The following is a 26,388-nucleotide window of genomic DNA, read 5'->3' on the forward strand; positions in this document are numbered from 1 at the left end:
ATGGAAAATGGCAAAACAGAAAACGGCAAGGAAGACAAGATTGAAGACGTGACAGAAGGTAAGAGAGACATCACAGAACCTGAGCTGTGTATCAGAGGACAGAACTGTGCAAAAGAGCCATTTCCTTTGATTGATTGATTGATTGATTGATATGTTTATTTGAGTGTCCTGCACCATTTATGGTGCCCAGCCCATATGGGCTTACAAGACACTAGACAACAACAACAGTCAGGATGGCCACATGACACATCATAATATACAGTTCCACAAATTCAAAAAGAGAACACTTCATAAACATTCAATTTCCATGACAGAAATGACCTATGTTGGATACAATGTTCTCTGTCTTAGTTGCCATGCATTTTCTATAAATCTTGCTAAAACAAAAATCTCCTCATTAAAGAGCCAACTCAACAACTCATCACCTTCAGACAACCAAAACAAATCAAAACAAATCGATAATACACTCACAGCAGAACAAGGTGCCACATTGCACCTTTTTGACAAAAAGGTACCAAAGAGCTGTCTCGTCTGAATAAACACTCACATAAAAATTATTGCAGTCCCAGGTACAATGTTGTATCAGATTTCTAGATTCTTTGTTTGAATGGCTGTTATTGCACTGAATGAAATGAAAGGGGTTTATACCCAAGAGATATTCACTGGATTGAGGAATGGCAGAGCGCAGTTGACTTAAACTACAGTATCCTACATATATTTTCCATCAGTAGTGCTGTCAGTTCTTTCTTTGCACTGCAAACAATCTCAATGTTAACAAGTCATTTAGTCTGTTATTGAGTCATCAAATTGTAATTTTCTTAACACAAGTGGAAAAAATCTGCCAGTGGGGTTAGATAATTTCACTTGTTTCCAATGCAAATTAACTTGTTTCAAGAATTTTGTAGAATCAAGTTTCTTTTTCTTGATAGTTGCGGCAGTAGTGATAGCAGATACTGACACTCATTTCTAGAAAATTCCTGAAACAAGTGAAACTGCATTGGAAATAAGTGGAGTTATCTCACTACATTGTCAGATTTGAAGGTTGAATATGAGACTAAATGACTTGTTAAGATGGAGGGGTTTTTTGCAGTGTAATCTTACACAGCAGAGCCCAATTATTATATTTAACACATAACTCTAGTGTCTCTCAGCTAACAAGCTACCATTCCTTGTAACTTCCAACAGTTTAAAAGAGAGCAAAACTTTAAAGCCTTTAGAGCCATTAAGGCATTTATTTAAAATGGTTTAAAATAGAACCCTTTATATTTGCTAAAGAGTGCTTGGTTATACAGAAAATTCTTATGCAGGACCTTTCACCCATTAGCGTCTACTATAAAAGCTCCAGTACAGTATGTCCGTTCATGAAGTTATCCTAATAGTTATCATGCTGTACGCTTGTTTGTATCTCGTTCATCTGAAACCATTACCTAAAAAGTTTCTTTACAGGGACAAAATGGTGCAAAATGGTGATTTTAAAGTAATAATGTAGATCAATATACTGTAGCTACTCTGAGGAACTTTCTTTCAGTTCTCCAATCAGTTCTCCTATCACTGAACCAAATCCTAAAGGTTCCTCAAATGCCAACGGGGGAACCCATTTGCTTCTGACCTTTAGTTTGAGTTCACTTTGGTACAGCAGTGTGACGCTGACAGCTTGAGGGAGAGGCAGACTCGGTCACCCGGAGTGACCGAGGCCAACAGCCCGGGTCTCAACTCCGACTGTCCTGAAAGAAATATGACATATGTCCTGCAGACAGAAGACTCTGTTGTTGGAAAATTTATATTTCTTTTTCTGCTCTTTCACAGTTTAGACACAGTGTGGAGTACAGAGTCGGGACATTGTGCCGCAGCCACTGCAGGGCCTGATGATATGCATGATAATATATGATAAGTAGGCGTTGGGGATGACCTTCGGCAGTGTTGACAGCAGCTTCGACTTCTGACATTTCAGCAGAAACTGGAGCTTTGTTCTTCCGCATGGGACAACCGGTTAATTGTCTCATGATGTACTGCATTTAAAGGAAAAAAATCCACCCTAAAACTGAATTTCCGTGTCTTGTTGCAGTTTTTCTCAGACAATTCAATCCATTTTTGTGAACTTGAACGACTCTCCCTCAGGCACAGAAATCAGTAGACGCTTATCAGTGATGTCATCAAGAGAAACGTCCTGGAGCTGCTCCATTGACAATGAATAGAGCAGTTGTGGAGGCGCTGGCACTGAAGCCCTGAGCAAAAAAAAAAAACACACCACAAATACCAAGAGACACACAACAGGGAGGGAAACTAACAACATGTGGTGAGAGAAAGGGGTTAAAGGACATAGAAGGGAGGATTGTTATTGCAATTAATTTGGACACTTATTTCTTGTCAGAAGAAATGACATGGGTGCCTTTTCACATCACTACTCTAGCACTCTAAAACTGTTGGATGGCTTGATTGAATATATGAAGTGTTTTTTTAAACCCTGACCCAAATGTCAGTTCCTCAACAACTGGCAGTGGAAAAAGGATTTATGTCTCTAAGCTGTAAGTCCAAATCAAGGGTTCATGAAATGTATTAATGTAGAATTTCAAAAACGCATGTGGGTTAAAAATCAATATCATCACTAAATCAATTCCAAATTAATTTTGAGATGTTGGTATAATTACCGTAAACAAACAAGACCATCTCAGAAAGGACTATCAGCCTCTACTCTGCATCCTCCATTGTTTCTCCACCTGGTGGATCTGGAGGGAAATCTGCTGGATCGCTTTACGGCACAAAACAGGAAGAGGTTCTGTTCTTCCAGAGCAAACGGAGCTAAAGCTGAAAGAGTTTCTGGCAGCAGACGGTGGAAGGAGGGAAAGGAAGATGGAGAAATCACTTCCAACATGTTGATCCTCTTCAGTGAAGACAAAGACACCAGGGAGAGGGAGGGGGGCAACATCCTCTTTGCCAGAGGAAGCATGTGGTTTATAGGAATTGTGGTCTGAAGTTTGAGAAGCACTAACTATCCCACTGAGACAGAGGCGACCAACTGTCACGACCATGGTCTCATTTGTTTATGGTAATTAAACCAAGCTATCACGATTAATTTGATGATTTGATGATTCATTTGAGGCTGTCATTGGTTCATTGGACCATGGGTTCACGGGTTCATTGTAGAAGTTGTGATTTATTAAAAAGTTTTCCTTATGTCAAAATCACCAGTTTACATTTTCTGCAACGTTGTGTTTTATCAAAGGCTAAAGCTAATTTCTAAGCTAATTACAGGGCTTGTGACAGACATCGTTTTTGTTCATTTTACCTCATATCTTTTGAAATGATCAGACGATGGAGTCCAGGATGAGGTCAATGAACATTTTTATAAAAGTGACCTGTTGTCTGTGTGTGGGTGACTAACTGTCTGTCTTTTCTTCTAGATCAAGACAAAGATGTAGTGGAGGCCAACCTGGAGATTGCTCAGGTAACCAAAACACCTAATCCTCCTTTTCAGTGCCAGAAACTTACTTTTTTTGGTCTATAGGTCACAGTAGCTGGTAAATTGCAAAATTCACCAACAACTATCAATATTTTACCAACTACATGTTTAAATCAAAACAGGACTTCCAAATGATGGCTGGTAAACTGACAAAGTGTCGGATAGAGTCGAGAATCTTACCAGCCCTCCCATCCTCGCACTTTTCATTCAGACTCTCCCTTCATCTGGTAGATCAGTGGTCTTCAAACCTTTTGATGGGGACATTTTATTCTTTATTTCTACATTTTACAAGAATCAAAACTCTTGTGTTGGCTGGAGTAAAAAAAAATTCACCCTGTGTTAAAATTACGACTAACCTGCCAGCCTATGATACTGTATATTACTTTCATTTCATAGAAAAACTGCCTTCCTTGTGTTAACTGAGTTGAAAGTGACTTGACTCCAGATGGTCAGGTTGAGTTATTTGAAGGAAGACTTAGTTGACTATGTGACAAAATGTAATTGTCTCCTGGCCTCTAAGGAGAGGTCAAGAAAACGTTGAGGTCAAAAGTCACAGACGAAGGGTTAAAGGTCACCGTTTGGGGACAATCTGAACATGTGACCGACTGCCTAATAAGAATGTCTCTTTTGAGATTCGATGAATGAGTTGGAATTTAGCTGGCATGCTATCCTGTGGCAAGTGACCTCCCACATCAAGTGGGTCAAGAAGATATTTAGACTTACTGGGTCTCAGACAGGGGCTGCTATCTTTGTAGTGGGATTGGGAAATTATATTTATAAAAATAAACAGATTGATTCTAAACTCCTTGTTTCAAGCTTGAAAAACTCAAGAATTAAATATTTGTTCTGCCTGAGACACGAGAATCACATTTATCTGCCGCCAGGAACAGAGAATTTGGATGCCATATTATTGCCCCACATCTAAATATGAAGTTTATCATTATCAGATCTGCATCATTTGAAGTCTCTCACTCTTACAAAATGACTGCTAACATTTAAGTAAAACACACATTTTTAGCATACAGACTGAGGATAAGGTAATATCTTGTATGCAAAATGGATATATAGCATTTTGGAATGAAACCCTTCAAAAAAATAGCAGCAAAAATGTAACAATCACAAGATGAGATGCTCAGCATTTTAAAAAACATCTTGCATCTTAAAAAACAGTTAGGTTGTGTGTCTACTGTTGATAGCGCTTGCATCTCTTTCTCCTCATTTCCAGTGTAAAAGATGCACTGCTGCATGTTCCCATCAGCACTGAGAGCTTCACATGTCTTTGGTCTAGAAGTTGTCAGTTAGCAAGAAGAGGAGCTACAAACAGTGTTTCCCACAAACGTCAGTTTAGCACTAGTTTAGCCAAATAAAGGACACAAGGCCTTACTTTGCAGTGGCTAAAGGGCGGCATTGTGGCGATGACATGGCTGCCACTGAAAAATGCAATGTCCAAACTCTTTTGATTTACAGTCCTGGGGCGAGAAAATATTCCCCCATGTGGCACCGCAGAGTCAAAGAGTTGTTTCATGTTTATTGGCTTTAAATTTGCAGGATGTCTCACAACCGTTTGATCACATCTTTCCACCCAGAGAACATTGTTTGTCCCTTACATTTCAAGCAAGCCCTCTTACATGACTTGTGGATCTAACCCAACTCAACTGTACCACGGTATAATGAAGTGTGTGATGTGTCCTAATCTAATAAACTGTAGCTCAGCTGCACGCTCACTCCAACTCATTGTGGCGAAACAGATGGACAGAGTTGCAGTAAGCATAGCCCAAATGAATGGAAAAGATAGTTAAAGGTATAATATGTAACATTTCCGCATTAAAATTTCTAAAAACGACTAGACCTATGTTATATATATCTTTTGAGTTGTGTACTGACATTATCCCAAATGTTTCCAACAATGTTCAAACCCAGAGAAATCCGTAATTTTATTCAAGGTAACGGTGCGTTTCATTTGGTCACCTGTCAATGGCGTCATATTCCCTTTACCCCCTAACTTCCGGGGAAACACAGGAAACACCAGATGATCCGTCAGAGAGTGAGGAAGGAAGTCGGCCAACTAGCTAGCTAGCCGCTCTAGCCGCTCTGTTGTTTTTTTCATTCTATTGTTTTTATCGCTCACTCGTGACGGATCACGATGATTCATTCCCGTTTGCTGCATGTTCTGTCGCCGAAGCTGTCCCCGTAAAAAAAACTCCCATGATCCCACGCTACTTCACGATGTCATCAAACTACGTCTTTTGTTATTGTCTTGATTGAGAGACCCCTAGCGGCAGAAATTACGTACTGTGCTTTTAAGCGATACAGGCTGCAAGGTTAGTAATACCATACATTTTACAGGATTAATCTACAAAGAAGTTTTGGTTACAAGGAAAAGAATATCTGGAAACATGGATCCCCTGTGAAAACAGTTTGAAAACTGTTATAAACAATAATCCCATCACGCCCAAGGCCAAGTATGAGGCTAACACTATAAAAAGAAGTGCTTACTTCTGCCATAAAATATTGAGGCAGCAATCTGCATTGGCAGCAGCTTGTGAAGCAAATCCGTTGCGCAAGTGTTTTCTGTTTGGCCGTTAATTTAACAGACGGTGGATTCAATTGAATGGTGGATTCACTTGAGATGATATAAATGAGTAACTCCTTTTGGAACAAAGAGCATATTTCTGCATTTTTGCTTGGAGGTTATGTGTAATACAGTGGGCATCATAAATTACTGCTGTGGAGAGATCCTCATTCAAAAAGCTCTAAAGAATTAAGAGTGCTATTTTCAAATTGAGTTTCTGACATTAAAATGTTTTGAACGGGGTTTTCGCTGCAGTTACTGGGCCTGCTTCGGCACATAAAGTCTTGGTGAACCTTATTAACACTTTAGCATTTAACTGACACTCTTACCTACAGTGACTTACAATGACATTAGGTAAATGTGCAGTTGACGTAATCCCCAGATGAGAGTTACATGGACTTCATGCTGTATAACGACATGCAGCTCTTTGGGCCCGCAGGTTTGAGTCAGGCTTTTGGTCGGAGGTACAGTAACCTCCACTGTCAACCGCAGATAACATCACAGAAGAAGAAAAGAACACAGCGGGCAAACGGGACAAATGCTCTATTGAATCTACTGCCTGATGCCTTTCACATGACTGAGAGAGGGAGAGGGAGAGAGAGAGAGAGAGAGAGATCAGCTTCAACCCATGTTATGTTCACATGAGCTGATTCACTTATCCCTGCAGAATAAATTAAATCAGCTATAAACTAAGAATGGAACTGCAAATGAGAGAGACAGAGAGAGAGGGAGAATCCACTGGAAATACTTATAGAATATAATTAGAAAATAAAAGAAATTATACAAGAAGTAACTGAAGGTCTAAAACTAAGTCTGTATAACATTCATTAAAGTTTCTTTTGGCACAATTTGGGGTCCACTGAATCTTCATTTAATTTACTGTTTTTTATGTAAAGCAGTCAACAAGCTACTGAAAATAATATGTATTCCGTGTGTTTTCCATTGGGACCTGTGGTGCAGCTGCAGGGCCTGGTGGCGGAGCTGCGCGAGGGGCTCTGCGGGGCCCTGACGGAGCTGCGTGAGCTGCGTCAGAGGGACCAGGGCCTGGAGGAGAGGCTGCAGGCCCATCAGAGTGACGTGGATGACAAGATAATGGGCCTCAAGAACTCCCTCAACACTTTTAAGGTACTGACACATGGTGAACACACACACACACACACACACACACAGACAGCAGCATTTCCATCGCAGTCTATTCTTGGCGAGGTGGAAAGGCCTGTGAAACATCATTTAGAGCATCTGACACTGAAACTCCATTGAAAGCATAAACTAATTTAATTTAGCAGATAGGACAGCAGCTCCTCCAGACACTCCGCTATTCAGCAGCAGAGGGAATATTGACACGCACACATGTAACTCTGCTATGTAGTCCATGTTGCAGGAGCCACGTGAAATGCTAGTCCACATTTATCTACACACACACACACACACACACACACACACAGCCAACAAGTATATTAACTTATAAATGGTGGATTATACAGGATATAGTATGTTATTTGTGGTAACTTCTCTGTAGGAGAGTGGGACATTTTTTCGATTAAGGATGCATCTAGCAGACAAACACACACAAACATACACACACAGACACATACATAACTGTTGTAACTCACATTTGGTTAACTCTTCTATTGTATGGTATATTGTTTGTAAACCCTATACATGGAATTGAATGGGGTGTTGTTCCAGTCTAACAGATAAACAGACAGACAGATACACAGACATAAACCAGCTGTATCATAAATGCATAAAGGTGCTATGTGTAGCATTTTTCACTATCAATTTATCATTGTCAAATTAATAGTGCTATGTTGGTGTAATTACCGTAAACAAATGAGACCATGGTGGAGGCAATTGGTCGCCTCTATCTCACACCAGTAGTATTGTTAGTGCTAGTGTTTCACCAAATTAAGACCACATTTCCCATAAACCCTGTTGCTTCCCACTGGATCGGCCAAAAGTCTTTTTATGAAGAGGATCAACATGTTGGAAGTCATCTCTCCATCTTCCTTTCCCTCCTTCCACCATCTGCTGCCAGAAACTCTTCAAAGCTTTAGCTCCGTTTGCTCTGGAAGAACAGAACCTCTTCCTGTTTTGTGCCGTAAAGTGATGATTTATTGATGTTAAAATGCTACAGGTAGCACCTTTAACTTATCTATGATATATTCTATATATTGTCTGCAGGAGGAGCTGAGTGTGGCGTTGTTCCACATTAAGGATGTGTCCAGCAGACAGAGAGAGGTTCAGAAGAGGATGGAGCTGCTGCAGACAGACAACGCCAAGGACATCATCTCTGTTCCACACAGGTAGGGGTAACACACACACACACACACACACTGATATGCACACACTCCCCCTATCTGTTAGAATAGTCTCTGAATAGTTTTTTAACAACACGTCTGATACCTTTTTCTATATGTATGTATTGATATTTATGTATGTATGTATTTATGTATTTATGATATGCATTGACATTTTTCTTTAGTCATATTTTCTCATTTGTCATGAAATTCATACATTGCATGCATTTTCATATTGCTTCTACTGTATTTTCATTTTTTTTTTTTTTATATATTTTCATGTCACACACTTTTCTTTAATTTTTCTCTCTGTGTGTGTTCTACATTTCACATTGTGTATACATGCTGTGATTAATATAGTTTCATACTTCTCATTCATATATTTTCACTTAATAAGTTCTAGTGTTGTCAGTTGCGTTTAAACCCCCATTTATATTTGCATTTATATTCCTATTTGTTGCTTATCTGTATCCTATTATTTGTTGCTGGATCAACCCAATTTTTTATCTAATAGGCTTTGGCCTAAAGGTGAGCTGGGTGGGTGACATTACATCTCCCATATTACACCTACCAACACTGCTGAAGTTCCTTTGAGCAAGGCACTAAACATCTAATTGCCCCTGATCTCTCTAAAGAAATGTATATGAGTCGGGGCTTAATGGGAGAGTTACACAGAAAGACAAATTCCTTTTACCTTGTGCAAATTGGCAAATAAAAGTTGTCTTCTTCTTCTTCTTCTTTTTCTTCTTCTTCTCTGATGTGACTGGTCCAAAAGCAGGAAGAGCTCCAAGGGGGACGTGCTGACGGCGTCGGGGGAGGGGCACACCTGTCTGCCCAGCCAATCAGAACTCAACGTTATTCAACACTTCTTCGCCAGTCTATCAAATAGTGGATCGCCACAAAGGAGCACAGCGTCGACACAGAGTGAGTGTGTGTGTGTGTGTGTGTGTGAGTGAGTGAGAGAGAGAGAGAGAGAGAGAGAGAGAGAGAGAGAGAGAGAGAGACATCTATGCTATGACTCCTTTGCAGGATGTAAAATGTCCCCTCAAGACACAACGATGCCTGTGCATTTGTGCATTTGTGTGTGTGTGTGTGTGTGTGTGTGTGTGTGTGTAGCAGCCTCTAGCTCAGAGCAGGAGGCCCAGCAGCAGCAGCAGAGAGGTTACCAGTCCAAATCCCCAGTGTGGGGAGAGAGGAAGAACAGCAGAGATGAGACAGAGGCACCGAGCGGCCCGACAGAAAACAGTGAGGAACACATGTACTACTGCTACTAATACTACTATTAACACTACTGCTACTAATACTACTACTACTACTGCTACTAATACTACTATTAACACTGCTACTACTAATGCTACTACTACTACTGCTTTTTTTCATAAATGTATTTATTCATTATCAGGTACAATGAAATACAATATACATTAAGGACTCTTTTTTTTTTTTTTTACATTTTTTCCCCCACCCCTGGTCCCACATAGAATTTCTATGGATACAATAAAAAAGAATAAATAATAAAAAAAACAACAACAACAACAACCAAAAAACAACCCTTCCTTAGATACATAGTGGTTCAGTCAATGATAAAACAAAAGAACATGCAAAACGACAACACTGTAAATGATTTGAAATGTATTGACAGAGTGTGCATCAATGGTGAGTGCTTCATTTGTCCTGTAGTGTCTTTAATTTAACTATGTAATTAATCATAGGGCCCCAAACAGACTCAAATTTTCCAGATGACCCCCTCAGGTTGTACTTACTTTTCTCCAGGTTTAAGAACATCATGAGGTCTTTGAGCCATAGAGATGCTTTGGGGGCAAATGGTGACTTCCACTCCAACATTATTCTTCTACGTGCTAATAAGGATGCAAAGGCAATACTGTCCTTTGTTTTCCTTCTAATTATTTGATGACCTGGTAATACTCCAAAAATGGCCATTTCTGCACACGGTGTCAACACCATGTTTAAAGCCTCAGCAAGGTGTTTGAAAATAGCTGTCCAGTAACCGTGTAGACGAGGACAAGACCAAAACATGTGTGTCATGTTTGCTGGTGACATATGACATCTATTACAAGTATCTGTGACACTGGAATATATTTTGGAGAGTTTGGAGTAGGTAAGATAGATGTGATGGACAACCTTAAATTGTATCAGATTGAGCCTGGAACAAGACGTACTGTCATTCACTCGAACTAATGCACCATCCCAGTCATTGTCATCTATAACTTTGCCAAGGTCATCTTCCCAATCTTTTTTGATTTATCAAGAGAGGCCTCTGTGAGATGGGCGATTAAGGTGTAAATTTTTGAGATGAGGCCCCTCTGATTCATGGGAATGTCCAAAATTGAGTCAATTACCGAGTTAGGTGGAATATTGGGGAAGGAGGTGTTATTTAGTTTAACAAAATTACGGACCTGGAAGTATCAAAATAGATGAGATTTTGGGAGGTTAAATTTTTCACACAGTTCACTGAAGCTACAGAAGACATTGTCAGTGTAAAAGTCCCTTAGCCTGACAAGGCCTGACCTCTGCCATAGAGAAAAGGCTATATCAGTGCCGGGAGGGAGAAAGAGATGGTTATTGCGAACTACTACTACTACTGCTACTGCTAATACTGCTACTACTACTACTACTGCTACTAATACTGCTAATACTGCTACTGCTACTGCTACTGCTACTGCTACTGCTACTACTACTGCTACTGCTACTGCTACTGCTACTGCTACTGCTACTGCTACTGCTACTGCTACTGCTACTGCTACTGCTACGACTACTACTGCTACTATTAGTACTAATAATACTACTACTGCTACTAATACTACTACTGTTACTACTACTACTACTGCTACTAATACTGCTACTAATACTACTACTGCTCCTACTGCTACTACTACTACTACTGCTACTACTACTACTGTTACTACTACTTCTACTACCACTACTACGTCTTCTACTCGTAGTACTACTAGGCCAGCCACTACATACACAATACCTGCCAGTGAACTGTGCACCCAATGTTCAAACTGAAATTAAATTTAATGGGTATAGACCGTAATCAACATGTAAACATATGGCAAACATATTTGTCCCCCACAAATGATGTAGCACCCCTATTGGGCCAATTAGTGACAACTAAAATTTTCATTGTGAGGGAGTCAGAAGCCCAAATCAGAATCAGAATTAGAGTCACTTTAATCACCAAAACACCACATGCAGAGGAATTTATTTTGATTAAATCTGTGCAGAGACGGCTTCCACGGTTACTACAGTACACACTGACACACACTGTATAAGAACAACAGGACTCATATACAATGCAAGTCATATGATCGACAGGAGACTAGAAGTTACATATAACTCTTCTTCTCTGTGTGTGTGTGTGTGTGTGTGTGTATGTGTGTGTGTGTGTGTGTCCAGATAAGAGGCAGACTGCAGCTCTGGAGCTGCTGGAGTCAGAGAGAGTTTACATCTCCTACCTGTCTCTGCTGCTGAAGGCCAACATCTCCTTCAACGGGTCAGAAGCCCTCGCCTCCAAGGACAAACGGTAAGGCTGCGGACACACAAACACACACACACACACACACACACACACACACACACACACACGCACACATCACTGACACTCTGAATGTATACCAGAAGTAGCTGTGATCTAATTTGAGAGCTTATAGTGAGGAGAGGACAGGAAATAAATAAATCAAATAAAGGCAGGTTATAAACACCACCGAGACAGAGGGGACACTCTTTTAAAGACTCCACAGAGGCAGAAACCAGGCTAATGTAATCAGGCTTTAGCAGCAGCACACGTGTTTCCAATGAGCAGAAGCACAGCCGAAACAGTCCCAACGCTGAACTGGGTCAAACGGTGTCTGCAAATAATTGTTTTAACCTGCTTAACCTGCTACCAGATAGGTAGGTGGGGTCTGTCACACAGGACAACACATGAACAAAGTTTACAGTATGACAGGAAGACACTATTTTAAGAACACTATGTTGACGTGGTAAACTCCGCCCATTTGGGGCTCCAAGCAGGTTAAAACAAACATAAAGGATTATTTGCACATGCCACAGTATAGGAGGCAGGTGTGAAAGCTGAAAATGCGTCCTTAAAGGAGATTTTGGACATATATACAGAATAATGAGTCTCTTCTATCCCTGTAGTACTTGGACCCACAGACAATATTGGCTCCAGAGTCAGCTGTGGGTTGAAACAGTGAGCTCAGTTGCCTCTTGCTGCAACAATGAGTCCAAACTGTTTGTCAAAATATCTCTTTATAATATAAATCGACAGCAGCAGCATCGCACCGTTTCCACTCAGTGGATCGTCTACTACCGAACTCTACTGACCTGACTCTACTGATCTGATCTGACCGTCCAAAACTAGATCACTCCGCCAGTAACGACCGTTCACCCCACAGCGGTCTGTGCTGCGGCAGAGAAAAATAGTTCTGTGATTTCTTTCTTTGATTAGTGAAAGTGTGTGTAATGGAGGAACTGAGTCACGTTTACTCTCAACTCCCTGTGGAGCCAACAAATAGCTTTTTTGGAGATATGTTGACATATCCTGTTTGGACTGATTGTTAGATTGTCACTGATTGTTGACAAACCCCAGTTGGACTGCTTGTTAGCAACAAGAGGCAACGGAGCTCGCCATGTCAACCGATTGCCAAAATAAATTGCCAGAAATTGCCAAACGTATCCTTTAATTGGTACTGCCAGTCCTGTTTCCACAGCCAGGTCAAGTTTGGCTCAACATGGCCGACAAACTGCTGATCTCTTATTTCATATTTCACTCTCTTTGGTCTCTTAATTCATTCTCTCCACTTTTATCTTTACTTTTTTCTTCATAAACTGCTTTTTTTGTTTTATGTCTTCAGCTGTTCTGTCTTTACACAGCACTGTGTGACTTTGTGCTTAAACAGCGCTCTATAAATATAGTTATTGTTATAAGATAAGACTTAATTGATCCCTGTGGGGAAATTAGGTTGTTGCAAAAGTAATAGAAGTCAATAGAGAAGTAGAGTATAAGCAGTATATAAAATAGAACAAATAAGCAATATAAACTGTAGAAGACTAATAAAACAATAAAGCAATGAAATAGAATGTAAACATACAAATGTGCATGGTATATAAATGCACAAATCATCTCTGATAAATGATGAAGATGGAAGAGACGGAAGAATCACTTCAATTTCTGATTTGGAGGAAAGTGAATGTGAATAATGAATAAACAGCAGCTTGTAGGTTTAGGCCTATTTTACAAACAAAGCTACTGAGTGCTTTTGAACTGAATTCCCTCTCTTTTCCTCGCTCTTTCTATCTCTCCTGTTTTTCTGTACTCTATCTCTCGCTTTTTCTCCTGTCTCCTTCCACTTTTATCTCCTTTCCCTTCTCCTCACTCCATTTGTTTATCTCTTTACCCAAACTTTTCTCTCCCTCTCTTTTCCCGGCTATATAACTCTTTCCATCCTCCCTCCCTCTCCCCTTCTCTCCCATCTCTCTCTCTCCTGTTCCCTCCCTCTTTCTCTCCCTCTCCCCTTCTCTCCCTTATCCCTCTCTCTCCCCAGCCCATTTCCCAGCTCTCTCAGGTTTCTGATCCAGCAGCATCTGGAGCTCCTCCACACCCTCCAGGAGCGCGTGCTCAAATGCCAGTGGCAAGGCATCATGGGAGATGTATTCATGAGGCTCACCAGCAAAGAGGTAAGCCACAAACGCAGAATTAGACCGGATAGAAAGGGAACTTCCTGGGGTACTGTGGTCGTACACCTCGGCATACCTAACATGGCCACATAGAAATGTAAAATTTATAGTAGTAGATGTAGTTGTATACTGTGTGCCGTGTGTGTGTGTGTGTGTGTGTGTGTGTGTACTGTGAAACTACATTCGCTGTACTTTGTGATGAAAGTGATTATGATTTTGGTGAACATTGTTTCATGTCTGGACCAGAGTTTCCCCCACCAGTGGATAGTTAGGGTCCAATATAGTTTTATTGATATAGGATTCAATGGAGAGTTTTAGTGTCACTTGATGGTCTAAATGCTGTTTCAGAGGCTTTTCCATATTGACAAGAACACAATTCCTGGGTCTCATGCACTGTACCACTGCTCACCTATGCCAATGCTCAATACCCATGTGCAGATTCAGATTGATTGGCCAATCCATTGAGGAGCAAAATGGATGCAGACAGACAGACGGACAGACGGACAGAGTTTTCCTCATTTTATAGTAGGATAGACATTTAACTGTCACTCTTATCCAGGGAGATTTGCAATGAGCGCAGGAGCAGAATATAAGCTCCAACTCTTAGATCACCATCATTAAAAGTAACCAACAGTAAGCAGTTACACGGCGGCCATCTTCAGTGACCGAACCAGATTTGGAATGTGTGTCAGTGGACGGGTGAGATTTAATAATGACGGCCGCTTGCTTAGCTCTTCGTAATAAAACACTCAAAAACACACGGCGCTGTCTTTGCTGTTCCCATTCATGTATATTTGAGCCTGGGTGAAGGGTTTGAGTGTGCGATGGGATGTTCTGCTGTCAGCGGACGGGCAGACGTCTTGTGACTGCGTATCATTTGATTGCGGATACAAACACGAGCTTCCATTAACGGCACAAATCGCTCAACGCATAGCCTCGGCGTTCACAATGAATCGGAATCACTTTAATTGCCGTGATGTAGGTTAAATGAAATGTCAAATTCCTGCGCTGAGAGACATGCTGACAAGTTACACAGTAACACAGTAAGAGATCAAAGACAACAGGAGCTCATGTTCAGTGCAGTGGGACAGTGCAAGACGGTAGGACCATCCACCGCTCTATATATGAAGAGTTACATTACAAAATGAGATACCTGCACAAATTCAAAATAAAAAATAGTACTTTTTAAAGCATAGTAGGTAACTTTAGTCCTTAGTTGACAAAATTATAACACTCTTACATCTTAAATTCTAGAGACACTGAGTGATGAACCTCAGGTAATGCTTTTATTAAAAAAAAAGAAGGTTATATCGTGTTTAGTACGGAGCCCAGGAGTGGCCATTGGAAGAGAAAAAACGTTATATCGAGTCCACGATTTACTGTAACGTGCGCACGTTTTAGTCCATTCGTGCGCACAAGATAAAGTTTGTTCCCTCGATTTCGTTGAACTGTGCAGTTTAGGAAAAAATGCAACTTAAAAGGAACCTTTTAGGTATTGCAGATAGGCCTAGTAACGATTTGGTATGTTAATATCCATTGTCTGTTTACACTGAATAGGCATTTCCCCCAAATATTGCAACATATTTAGCCACTTAACCTTCAGGTCATGTAAACACAATCAGGAGGCTGCAACACACCCAGGACAGCACCACATTTAAACATAATCACCAATATGTGACTGACTCTTTATAAGCTCATGAAGAGCGCATGTATTATATATCAAGAGCACCATATCACTATTTCGAGGCACGTTTTGGCAATTTGTGCGCACGTAAAGAGGAAATCGAGGGAACGAATTGTATCTTTTATGTTATAGTAAATCATGGCCACGACATAAATTATTTTTCTCCCGATGGCCACTCCCGGGCTCCGTAGTTAGGAATAGACGGAAGGTGATGTTTGGCAGTCCTGCTGTTTGGTAAAAGCCGGCTGAAAGCAGACCCACTCTATAAGGATATTAAAGGTCTATTCTATTAAGATCAATATGTGGCTAATTGGCAGGGAGTGAGTGGGAGGAAATGAGGTAATTGGTGAAGAATTGGGTCCTGCATTTATTTTTTGGCCCGGAACCGAGGGGCATCAGGACACATAGCTACTCCCACCGCCAGTAGACCCACAATGCATTATGGGTCCTGACTGATGGCTTGAGAATCTGAGGAGGGAAGGGAAGGTAAGGTGAGGAGGGAGGAAGGGAAGAAAGAAAGGAAAGAAGGAAGGAGGGTAGAAAGAAAGGAAGGAGGGAAGAAAGGAAGGAAGGAGGGACAAAAGAAAGGATGGAAGGTAGGAGGGAAGAAACAAAGGGAGGACAGAGGGACGGAGGAAAGGGAAGGAAAGGAGGAAAGTAAGGAGAAGAAAGGAAGGATGGAAGGAAGAAAGAAATAGGAAGGAGTGATGGAAGGAAGGAAGGAAGAAAGCACAACAAAAAATAAGTTCATGAAAGCTTTTTACCTTTATTAAGACTTCTCAAACTTATGTCAATAGGGATCTTATTTCATTATTTGTTTACTTGTTCTGTAAGTAGATTCATTTGTTTAGTTTAGTTCAGTTATTTTCCCATATAAAACTGATGAAATAGAGAGGCCAAAAAGGTGCAGGTAAGATTGAAATAAAAGAGATTTGTGAAAATATCTCACCTCAACAAACAACAAAGTTAAATCTTGAAAGAAATGAGAGAATTTCTTGAAACCAGCAAAATGACGATAAGTGTGAATAATAGACAGAAGCATTTAAGCATTTGTTAAGCTCATTTAGTTTAGCTCTGAATGTGTTTCTCTCTAAATGTTCACATGCTGCAGCCGGTTCAGGTCAAACCAGTCACAGCAGATCATGTGGTTATTGGTTATTAAAGGGATGACAGTGAAGGGAGGAGATGTGACGGGATAAGAGAAAAACAAGAGTGGAAAATGTGATGAGACACGTGTTCACACTCATGCATCATACACACACATACAATGTTACTATTTAAATGTTGTTCTCTCTCTCTCTCTCTCTCTCCAGAGTGACTTCTTGGACTTCTATGTGTCTTACCTGAAGGAGCTGCCAGACTGTCTGTCAGCTGTCAGCATGCTCACCTCCAGCTCCATCAAATCTGCTGCGCTGCTTGAGGTGACGTGACGTGACAGCATGTGACATGACATGACAGGATAGGATATGACAGATTGTGACATGACATGACAGGATAGGATATGTCAGGACAGGACATGACAGATTGTGACATGACATCACAGGATAGGATATGACATGACATGACAGATTGTGACATGACATCACAGGGTAGGATATGACATGACATGACAGATTGTGACATGACATCACAGGATAGGATATGACATGACATGACAGATTGTGACATGACATCACAGGATAGGATATGACATGACATGACAGATTGTGACATGACATCACAGGGTAGGATATGATATGGCATGACATGATAGATTGTGACATGACATCACAGGATAGGGTATGACATGACATGACAGATTGTGACATGACATCACAGGGTAGGATATGACATGACATGACAGATTGTGACATGACATCACAGGATAGGATATGACATGACATGACAGATTGTGACATGACATGACAGAGTAGGATATGACATGACATGACAGATTGAGACATGACATCACAGGGTAGGATATGACATCACATGACAGATTGTGACATGGCATGACAGGCTAGGATATGGCATGACAGATTGTGACATGACATCACAGGATAGGATATGACATGACATGAGGTGACATGACGTGACGTGATGTGACATAAAACAGAATGATTCAGTTAATTCAGTTCCATGAATAACACAGGGAATAGAGATAGAATTGCACTTTTTGTTTGATCACAATGAAATTTATATTGCATCCAGTGTCCAAAACAACAGCTACACACAGTTAAAAACATAAACAAAGTATTGCTCCATAACAAATCAGTCCTCCTATCCTGACTGGTTAAATTGTCCATACTGACTGGTTGACCTGTACTGTCCTCCCATCCTGATTGGCTGACCTGTTCTTCCCTCTCGTTCTGATTGGCTGTGTGGTGCTTCCATCAGAGTGACATACTGGGTGACGAATCCAAACCCTCGCTCCACACTCTGCTGCTCCAGCCTGTCCAGAGAATCCCTGAGTACCTGCTGCTGTTACAGGTGGGCTCAGCACACACACACACACACACACTTAAATCAATATAAGTAACATTTTCATTTGACGTGTTTCAGTTTAAAATGCCATATATCAATTTATCAATCAATCGAACTTCATTTGTCTAGCATGTTTTGTACGTAACGATGCAATACAACGTGCTTCACAGAGTGAAAGAATAGCAATTTAAAATAAACATGAACAGAAGAAAAATAACAAATTGTACAAATATTTAGTTAATATAGAAAAAAGAAAAGAAAGAGAAAAAAGAAAACAATGCTCACTATTTCAAAAATGATGCTGATGATTCTGAAGATTGTATCTGCTCAAACGTGTGTGTGTGTGTCAAGGTTATTATCGTTAACAAAAACTAAAAAAATAATGAAAACTAGGTGTGAAAAAACATTTTTGTTACTGAAACTGTATTGTGTGTTTACAAAACTAACCAAAATAAACTAAAATTATAGAGAAAATGTCTTTAGTTTTCGTCTTTGTCAATTTATTTCATACATAAGCCTAGTATTTTGAATTTTTGAATCTCGCCCCTGACAAACACCCCATATTACAAAAAAGACTAAAACTAACACTGAAACTAATAAAAACTAAACTAAAACTAAGCATTTTCAAAAAATAAAAACTAAACTAAACTAGCAAACCCGCTTTAAAAACTAATTAAAACTAAACTGAAATTGAAAACAAGTCAACAAGTCAAAACGAAATAAAAATAAAAACTAATGAAAAATGCAAAACTATAATAACCTTGGTGTGTGTGTGTGTGTGTGTGTGTGTGTGCAGGGCCTGCTGAGGCAGACGGATGCAGAGCACCCAGACTACTACCTGCTGCTGGTGTGTATCCAGCAGTTCAGGTCCTTCACAGCTCAGTACCACCACCTGCTGCAGCACAACCAGGAGCTGCTGCTGCACAACCGCAAGGAGATGAAGAGGTTGACCCTTCATCACAATATTAGATAAAATACTACTGTTACCGCTCAGGCTTGAGAGGTTAAAGACCCCATGAAGTGGCATGTTAGTTAGGTCGGGAAGCGTCAGTGCGGAGGGAGCGGCTCATTTGAATATCGAGGAAGCGGGCGGGTCAACGTCAAAAACCCACTCAAATCAAACATGGACACTCAGTTGTGGAGGAATATTCTCCTCCTCCGTCTGGGAAAAGAGTTTTAGGTGAAGCGCAGCCAAAAACACTCCTTTGTCCACGTTGCAGCTGAATTGAGCTGGAATGCTAGAAAAAAATAGCGGGGGAAGAGGGGAATAATTAACGGTTATAAATATTTCATTGGATGAAATTGTTGTATCCGCCCTCGGGTGCGGAAAGAGACTTTATTTTTGTCTTTTTTTTTGCAGATATTGGTGAATAGGTGAACACTAAGTCCATCAACAACATAGGCAAAACTTGTTATTTTTAATTTTCATGGGGTCTTTAAATAAAACAAAGATTAACCATTTGAACCTGACAAAATGAGGACCCTAGTGAAGCCAGTGCTCTCTGTGCTCTGCGCCCCCTGCAGGTCCAACATGAAACAGCTGCTGAAGACAGTGGAGTGTGGGATTCAAGCCAACGACATGGGCTCTCCGTACCCGAGCAGCAGCGCTATACTGTGAGTATCTACTGTATCTACTGCAGCCAGTCAGTATTGTATTCTTCACCAATTAAATGTTCATATTCTACTGTCATTTAGTCAACCAAGGACTTAAATGACCTAGTATCCATTAAAAAGGCCTGTAATTTAATTTATGTTTTTTTTTGTTTTGTGCAATCAATCATTTTGAAAGATCAGATATCATGTTTTGCAAAATGAGCATCTGATTTAGTTTAATTTAATTTTTTCTGGTCAATTATTCACAATAACAACAAATACAGTTATGAAAGTGGTTTAAAGAATACTAAATCATCATATCAAAAATAAAACAAAATCAAACATTATATTGTCTGTCCAGAAAAAAAGGTGTGGGCTGAAGCCTAAGCTTATTGTGCTTACCCTTAATACTTAAAACATTATCCTTGCTCTACCCAAAATAGCTGTGAAACAAAACTAACAAAAATAATAATAAAAAAAAAAAAAAAGTTAATAAAGAAACACAACAGCATAAAACAGAAACAGATAAACAAAACAAAGACAGTTCATAATTGTCATTCATTTCTCAGTGTTGGTCACAGCTTTTGTATCTTTCAAATGTAATGTTTTTGAACATTTTCTTAAACTTAAACATATTACTACATTCTTTTAGTTCCTTATTACAACTATTCCATAATTTGACCCGGAACAACACTCTTCATATGTACAGCTATATGTAAAGTCTACACTCTGAAGTATGTCTTGCACTGTCTAAGTATGAGATCCTGTTATTCTTATACCATTTTGTTTAAAATATGTTTATGTTTCTTGTTTTTCTCTGCACCGGTGTCACCAAGACAAATTCCTGCACATTAAGTCTGCCTGACGATTACAGTTATTCTCATTCATGACTCACACGCTTCTAACATGTGTCCCGTCCTCCCCGTGTCGTCCCAGAGAGCACGCTAACCAGGTGAAGCGCAGCAAGCAGCGTCTCCTGGAGCAGATCCAGTCCCGTCGCTTCCAGGACTGGGAGCGAGACCGAGAGCCCGAACCTCACCGCTACGACCCGGACCGGCCCGCCCAGCTCCCGTTCTTCAGCCCCGACCTGAACCACAAACCAACAGGTCTGGGGTCTGGGGTTTTTAAGATGACTTTGATTGGTATTTCTGTTTAATCAGACATTATACATCGGACCGTGACGGGAAAGATGTGATGTGTAAGCTAATGTGATGCTGTAATTCCTACCAGCAGCCTCTGGAGCTAGAAGGGATTCAGTGTCTTGCTCAAGGACACTTCAGCAGGGCGGCTGCTTGTCGACAGAGGGGTTTTTAAAGTGATGCTGGACTTTGGTAGTACCTTGGGTAGTGTAGCTTCCTGGACATGATAAAACCCCAAAATCACTTATTCTCTGTTATCTGTTGCTCCGGTAGAGGAGATTGGAGAATTGTGTGTTTTCTGTCTCTCCATTCACTGCCATTGTATGGAGGAACAGTCTGAAAATCACACTTCTAGCACATAAATAATAATAATATAATAAACTTTATTTATAGAGCACTTTTTTTAACACAAGTTACAAAGTGCTGGGGGCATGTCTCTTGGAGTTGGTCAGAAAGGAACACAAACAAAGCAGATTCTGACAATATATAAAAACATGCTGAAATACAGCTGAATTGTTTTTAAGTGAATCACTTTCTTTAGGTTTATCAAACCTTTCAGTGAAAAAAGGTGGGAGACAGGACTTTGACAAAATCAGATTCTGCCAATATATAAAAAACAAGTCTCTCACTTTTTTTCGCCTATTTACAATTATTGGTAAACGTACTATTTTCTTCATTCCATCGGCATAAGTTTCCTCCGACCGGATTTCGGTGTTGCACTTACTGAGAGGTTTTTGATGGGTGGTCTGTCTAGTCATTACACAACTCTACTGCCCAGAAGAGGCAGGAGGGGATGGATGGATTATAGTTAAGAGACTTTAGCCACAGTCAAATGCTGACAGCATGTGACAAAAGTCATGAGCCTAGCTCAAACCCACAATGTCATGAGTGCATGGCACTGGGTCAGCAAGTCTGGGTATACTTTTTTTTTTTTAAGATTATGTTTTTATGCATTTTCACCTTTATTTGATAGTTCAAAGTTGAGAGAGGTCAGACAGGTCCTTGGTCAGATTCGGACCCAAGAGACCCAAGACGCCCCAGTCTAGGTATACCTATCTTAGCACCAAGATCATATGTGTCCCATTGAATCCCACTACTATAATTGGAGAGTGGTTTGTGTGTTTGTGTGTCCCACCATGGAGGAGAGGAGAGGAGAGGAGGAGACAAGGACAGGAGAGGAGAGGAGAGGAGACAAGGAGAGGAGAGGAGAGGAGACAAGGAGAGGAGAGGAGAGAAGAGAGGAGACAAGGAGCGGAGGAGAGAGGAGAGGAGAGGAGGAGACAAGGAGAGCAGAGGAGGAGAGGAGAGGAGACAAGGAGAGGAAAGGAGACAAGGAGAGGAGAGGAGGAGAGGAGAGGAGACAAGGAGAGGAGAAGAGAGGAGAGGAGAGGAGACAAGGAGGTTATACATTCTAGTTACAGTGAATGAGAGATTATCTCAGGATTTAGCAGGTTTAGAAAAGAACCAAAGTGGAAAAAATTAGATTTAAAAAAATGGTTCTTGTTGCCAAATTTGAGAAATTGTGTCCCTCACCTGGTAAACAGGCTCATTGAGGACAGCTCAGTACTCTTATCATGTGGGGACTCACCAAAAACAGGCATTTCACTTACCCATTAACCATAAACATTCAACCAGTCAACCAATCAATCGATTGACCTCTGGCTCCCAGGTCTGCGCAGTATCCCAGAGAGCGTGGCGTCTGAGGGGTCGATGTCTCGTCAGCATCACCTGCCCTCCAGACCGGCAGACTTCCACCAGGTCCCGGCAGGTTCCGCTCTGGCCGACGCCCTGGGGGAGTTCCTCCTGCCCCCGGACCCTCCGGGGATGGAGGGGCTGTACGAGGAAGACGGAGACTCTCTGCACAACGTCTCTCTGTTCGACCAGTGCTCCTCCGCCTCTTCTGACTCCTCCATCGACATCGCCTTCGTCAGATGCCCCAAAACCCCGTCCGCGTCGCACCACGCGGTGGCGGCGAACGTGTCGTCCACCCGCGAGGTCTACGGCGGCGGCGTGAGCCAGGGGAGGGTGCCCAACCGAGGGTGCGTGTCCCCGGATGAGGCCGTACTGATGCGCCACAACCAGCACCGCCCCCTTCAGGCCAGCCAGCGGAAGAGCAAGGTGAGCTGAATGCAGTACATGAGTGCAGTATAGATTTTTTGCTGTGACCAGCAGCTAGTCACTCTGTTGGTCAGTCAGTCCCAAAAAGACAAACAAAAAAAAACTTTACTGCACATAATGTATGGCATTGTGGGACACGGCTGTAAGGACTCTATAATCATGATAACTGCATCACTGAGTTTAACTTGCTGGCTTCCCCAAGCACCAAGCTGATCACAACTTATCCCTAATTATGTTGTTTGTTTTTTACTAGATTTGCACATGAACAAAACCTGATCTTTTAATTTTGTGAGTTGTGATCTTTTTATTGCTGTATAACCAGGCAGAATTGGGTCACAATAATTCTATGTGTATGTAGCACTGAAAATGAATGTATTTAATAGTTGAGGGGTGACAGAGTGTAACCTTGCTTTATGCTTCAGTACCTATTTTAGCTGCAACCAGCAACTGGATAAGTCACTCTGTCCGTTGATCAGTTAGTTGGTCCCAGAAATGTAATAAAACTTTCGGCTACTGCCAAGTGCCATAGTGGGACACAGCTATAAAGACTCTATGAGCCTCACTGTTGCATCACTTTGAGTTTAGACAGCAACTTTTTTTCACTGAGCTCAACTGCTCTGCAGCCCAGTTTGTTATCGGTCTTGTCAGCTCTGTGCCTATAAATGGATATTTAGCCTAAAGTAACCTTTTTTTTCTGCCATGAGTGCAGTTTCCTGATTAAAGCCACAGACTGAAATGAAAAAATGTGACCTGACCGTGACCAAGCTGGTCACAGTTTATCACAAATAACGTGCTTGTTTTAAAAGACTTTTTAACCTTTGCACATAAAAGAGTGTCCTGGCTTCCTTTTTTTAATCTGTTTTATGACTGTTTTCTGTTCATATAGCCTAAAGGCAAGATTTTTAATGTCCACTGTTTTCATGTGGGGTGGGTAGTTACAAATGAATGGAGAGAGTTTGTGCTTCCAAAGAAAGAAAGGAACAATGTGAAATAATGTAAAAGGAAAACCCCTGACTGATCCCATTCCCCCCGTCCGTGTCTCCTGTCTGCTCTCCAGTCTCTGAACGGCCTGCAGCTGGACAGCACAGTGAGCGGTCTGGACCCCCTGTCGGACCACCTCCACCGGACGGGCCTGAGCCACGCCAAGCTGGAGCGCCAGGGCAGCAAGGGCAGCAAGGGCTGTCCCACCCCGTCCCGCAAGGTCCAGAGCCCCCTGCAGAGAGCCGACCAGGACAAGCAGAGCGATGAGCTCCGCGGTCTGCTCAGCAAGGTGAGGGAGGCGGAGGGAGGGAGGGAGGGAGGGATGGATGGATGAATGAATGAATGAATGAATGAATGAATGGATGATGTATTTGTCTTTACAGGACATTTGTCAAGTACAGTGAGTCTGTTTCTTTTTGTTTGCATTTTTTGTAGAGCTGAACAATTAAAGTAAATAAGTAAGTAAAGTTAATAAAAAACATCAAAATCGCACACAATTTTAAACCAAATTGCAGAGGCTGCCATTAATTACTTAAGTGAGAGAGAGACGTCCAACATGCATTTCTGAACAAGGAGTTTTAGAGCTGCAGATAATCTTTGGTCCATGAATCAAGTACAATATTGGTTTTTAACAGAATCACTTTTCTTTAAACAATTTTAAAGTTCTAAAAAATTTATGACAAGAAAAACATGATATGAATCGCAGTTTAAATCGCAATTGCAGTATTCTGTCACAACCACAATTAGATTTTTTGTCAGTATCTTTCAGCCCTAGTTTTCTTTTGATGAAGTTTTAGTCTTTGTCTGTTCAGCTCATAGCGGCCACTGCTGCTCATGTTAACTACACAGTTCTTCTCGTTTTTATTCAAAACAAACTGCTGTTGCTGGGAAAGGTAAAACGCATCACTTCCTGTGCGGCAGAGGATTTTTCCCCACAAACCTACCAGACACCGGCTGTTTACAACAGCAACTGAAATGGCCATAGGTTGAATCATCATTGTGTTTTATCAATCGGTGATAGAGAATAACAAAATGGACATTTATTTATATATAAATGTCATGGATTATTAGTTTGAGTAAATTATTAAAACGTTAATGTTAAATAATAAAAAATAAGATGCTAAAAAAAAAAGTTTTGAAGTTGCAAAACGTGTGTTTTGCACTTTGCTTGTGAAGCAATTTGCAGTACAGAAATCGTATGTCAGCTGAGAGCGTAAAACACTATTTTTTTGGCCCAAGACCAGAATTTATAATGATGATAGTGATAAAGTTAGCGATGCCCTGGAACCTACATGAGTCTCATTAATGCATAATGACATTTGCGTATTGTGGAGACCTGCCACAAACAGGCGTGCAGCCCATTTCAGGTATTGGACCATAGCTTGAGAAACGCTACCTTAAAGTGAATGGAATATTGTGTTAAACCCCCGTCAGGACTCGGGGATCCAGTCGTGGGGGGAGGAGCCCAGGTGGAGGTGCGGGGCGGAGGAGAACCACCACACTCCTCTGAGCGAGAGGAGCCGCAAGCAGGAGAAAGGAGGCTTCAGGAGCTCCTTCAAGAAGCTCTTCAAGAAGAAGTAAGGACAGGAGTATAACATTCAGATATACATGTTACATACTGTACATACTCTGTTTTCCAGATAGTAAAAATAATGGGAGTTCATTTCATTGGGACTTTAAAACATTTAAAGAGTGTTTCAACATTTTTTGAAAGCTAAATCTCTGCATCGCCTTATATACTATGGCACTTAATAGCTGAACCATCAACCTAAGCTCACCTCACACTTTCCCTTTAGAACTGAATGGGATCTTGTGGTCCCATAAAAACAGACATGCACCCAAAACCCAAAACCCAAGTGTTGGTTTATTACGCTCACATCCAGATGGCCATGTTGAACGTAGCTCTGCTCCCTCTGTCCACCAGGAGCGGGGATGAGAAGAAAGAGAAGGGAGGGGAGAAAACGTCAGAAAACCAGAACGGCAGCGACCAGGAGACGCCGGGAAAAACCCCCAAACTGGCCCACCTGGAGATCGACCGCGGCACTGCTGTATGAACAGTGCTGGGACACACACACACACACACACACATACAGACTGATATACAGACTGACATACAAACATAGAAACACTTAGACACACAAACACATACAAATACATGCAAAAACTACCACATGAAACACATTGTTTTCATTAGGACTGCTGTATAAACGCTGTACAGGTATAAGCCATTTTATGTTAATAGCCATCAATCATAAGCAACTTCACTCAAAGGTACAAGGGATTTGTATTTTTCTAAAGAGAATCAGAAACCCTGTACCCCGATGTTACCCAGAGCCACTGAGAGAAAGTGCGGCTGTACCATGGATGCCATCACT

General features: G+C 41.1%; 1 protein-coding gene across 1 annotated transcript; it reads left to right on the forward strand.

The window, feature by feature from the left end:
- On the forward strand, positions 1-26,067 carry arhgef33 (Rho guanine nucleotide exchange factor (GEF) 33). Its single transcript, XM_071529616.1, has 17 exons — positions 1-58; positions 3,402-3,445; positions 6,993-7,157; positions 8,217-8,337; positions 9,098-9,256; positions 9,452-9,577; positions 11,753-11,879; positions 13,903-14,035; positions 17,033-17,140; positions 18,096-18,188; positions 18,979-19,127; positions 19,707-19,796; positions 20,712-20,881; positions 22,584-23,032; positions 24,090-24,302; positions 25,448-25,590; positions 25,938-26,067. The coding sequence occupies exons 1-17, from the start codon at positions 1-3 to the stop codon at positions 26,065-26,067; spliced, it is 2,478 nt and encodes an 825-aa protein (XP_071385717.1).
- The last annotated feature ends 321 nt before the right edge of the window (positions 26,068-26,388 follow it).

The sequence above is a fragment of the Centroberyx affinis genome, unplaced genomic scaffold (assembly GCF_046629955.1).
Source record: "Centroberyx affinis isolate AG114_WGS23_722 - 3 ecotype Tasmania unplaced genomic scaffold, CSIRO-AGI_Caff_v1 ptg001814l_1, whole genome shotgun sequence".
Taxonomy (NCBI): Eukaryota; Metazoa; Chordata; class Actinopteri; order Beryciformes; family Berycidae; genus Centroberyx; species Centroberyx affinis.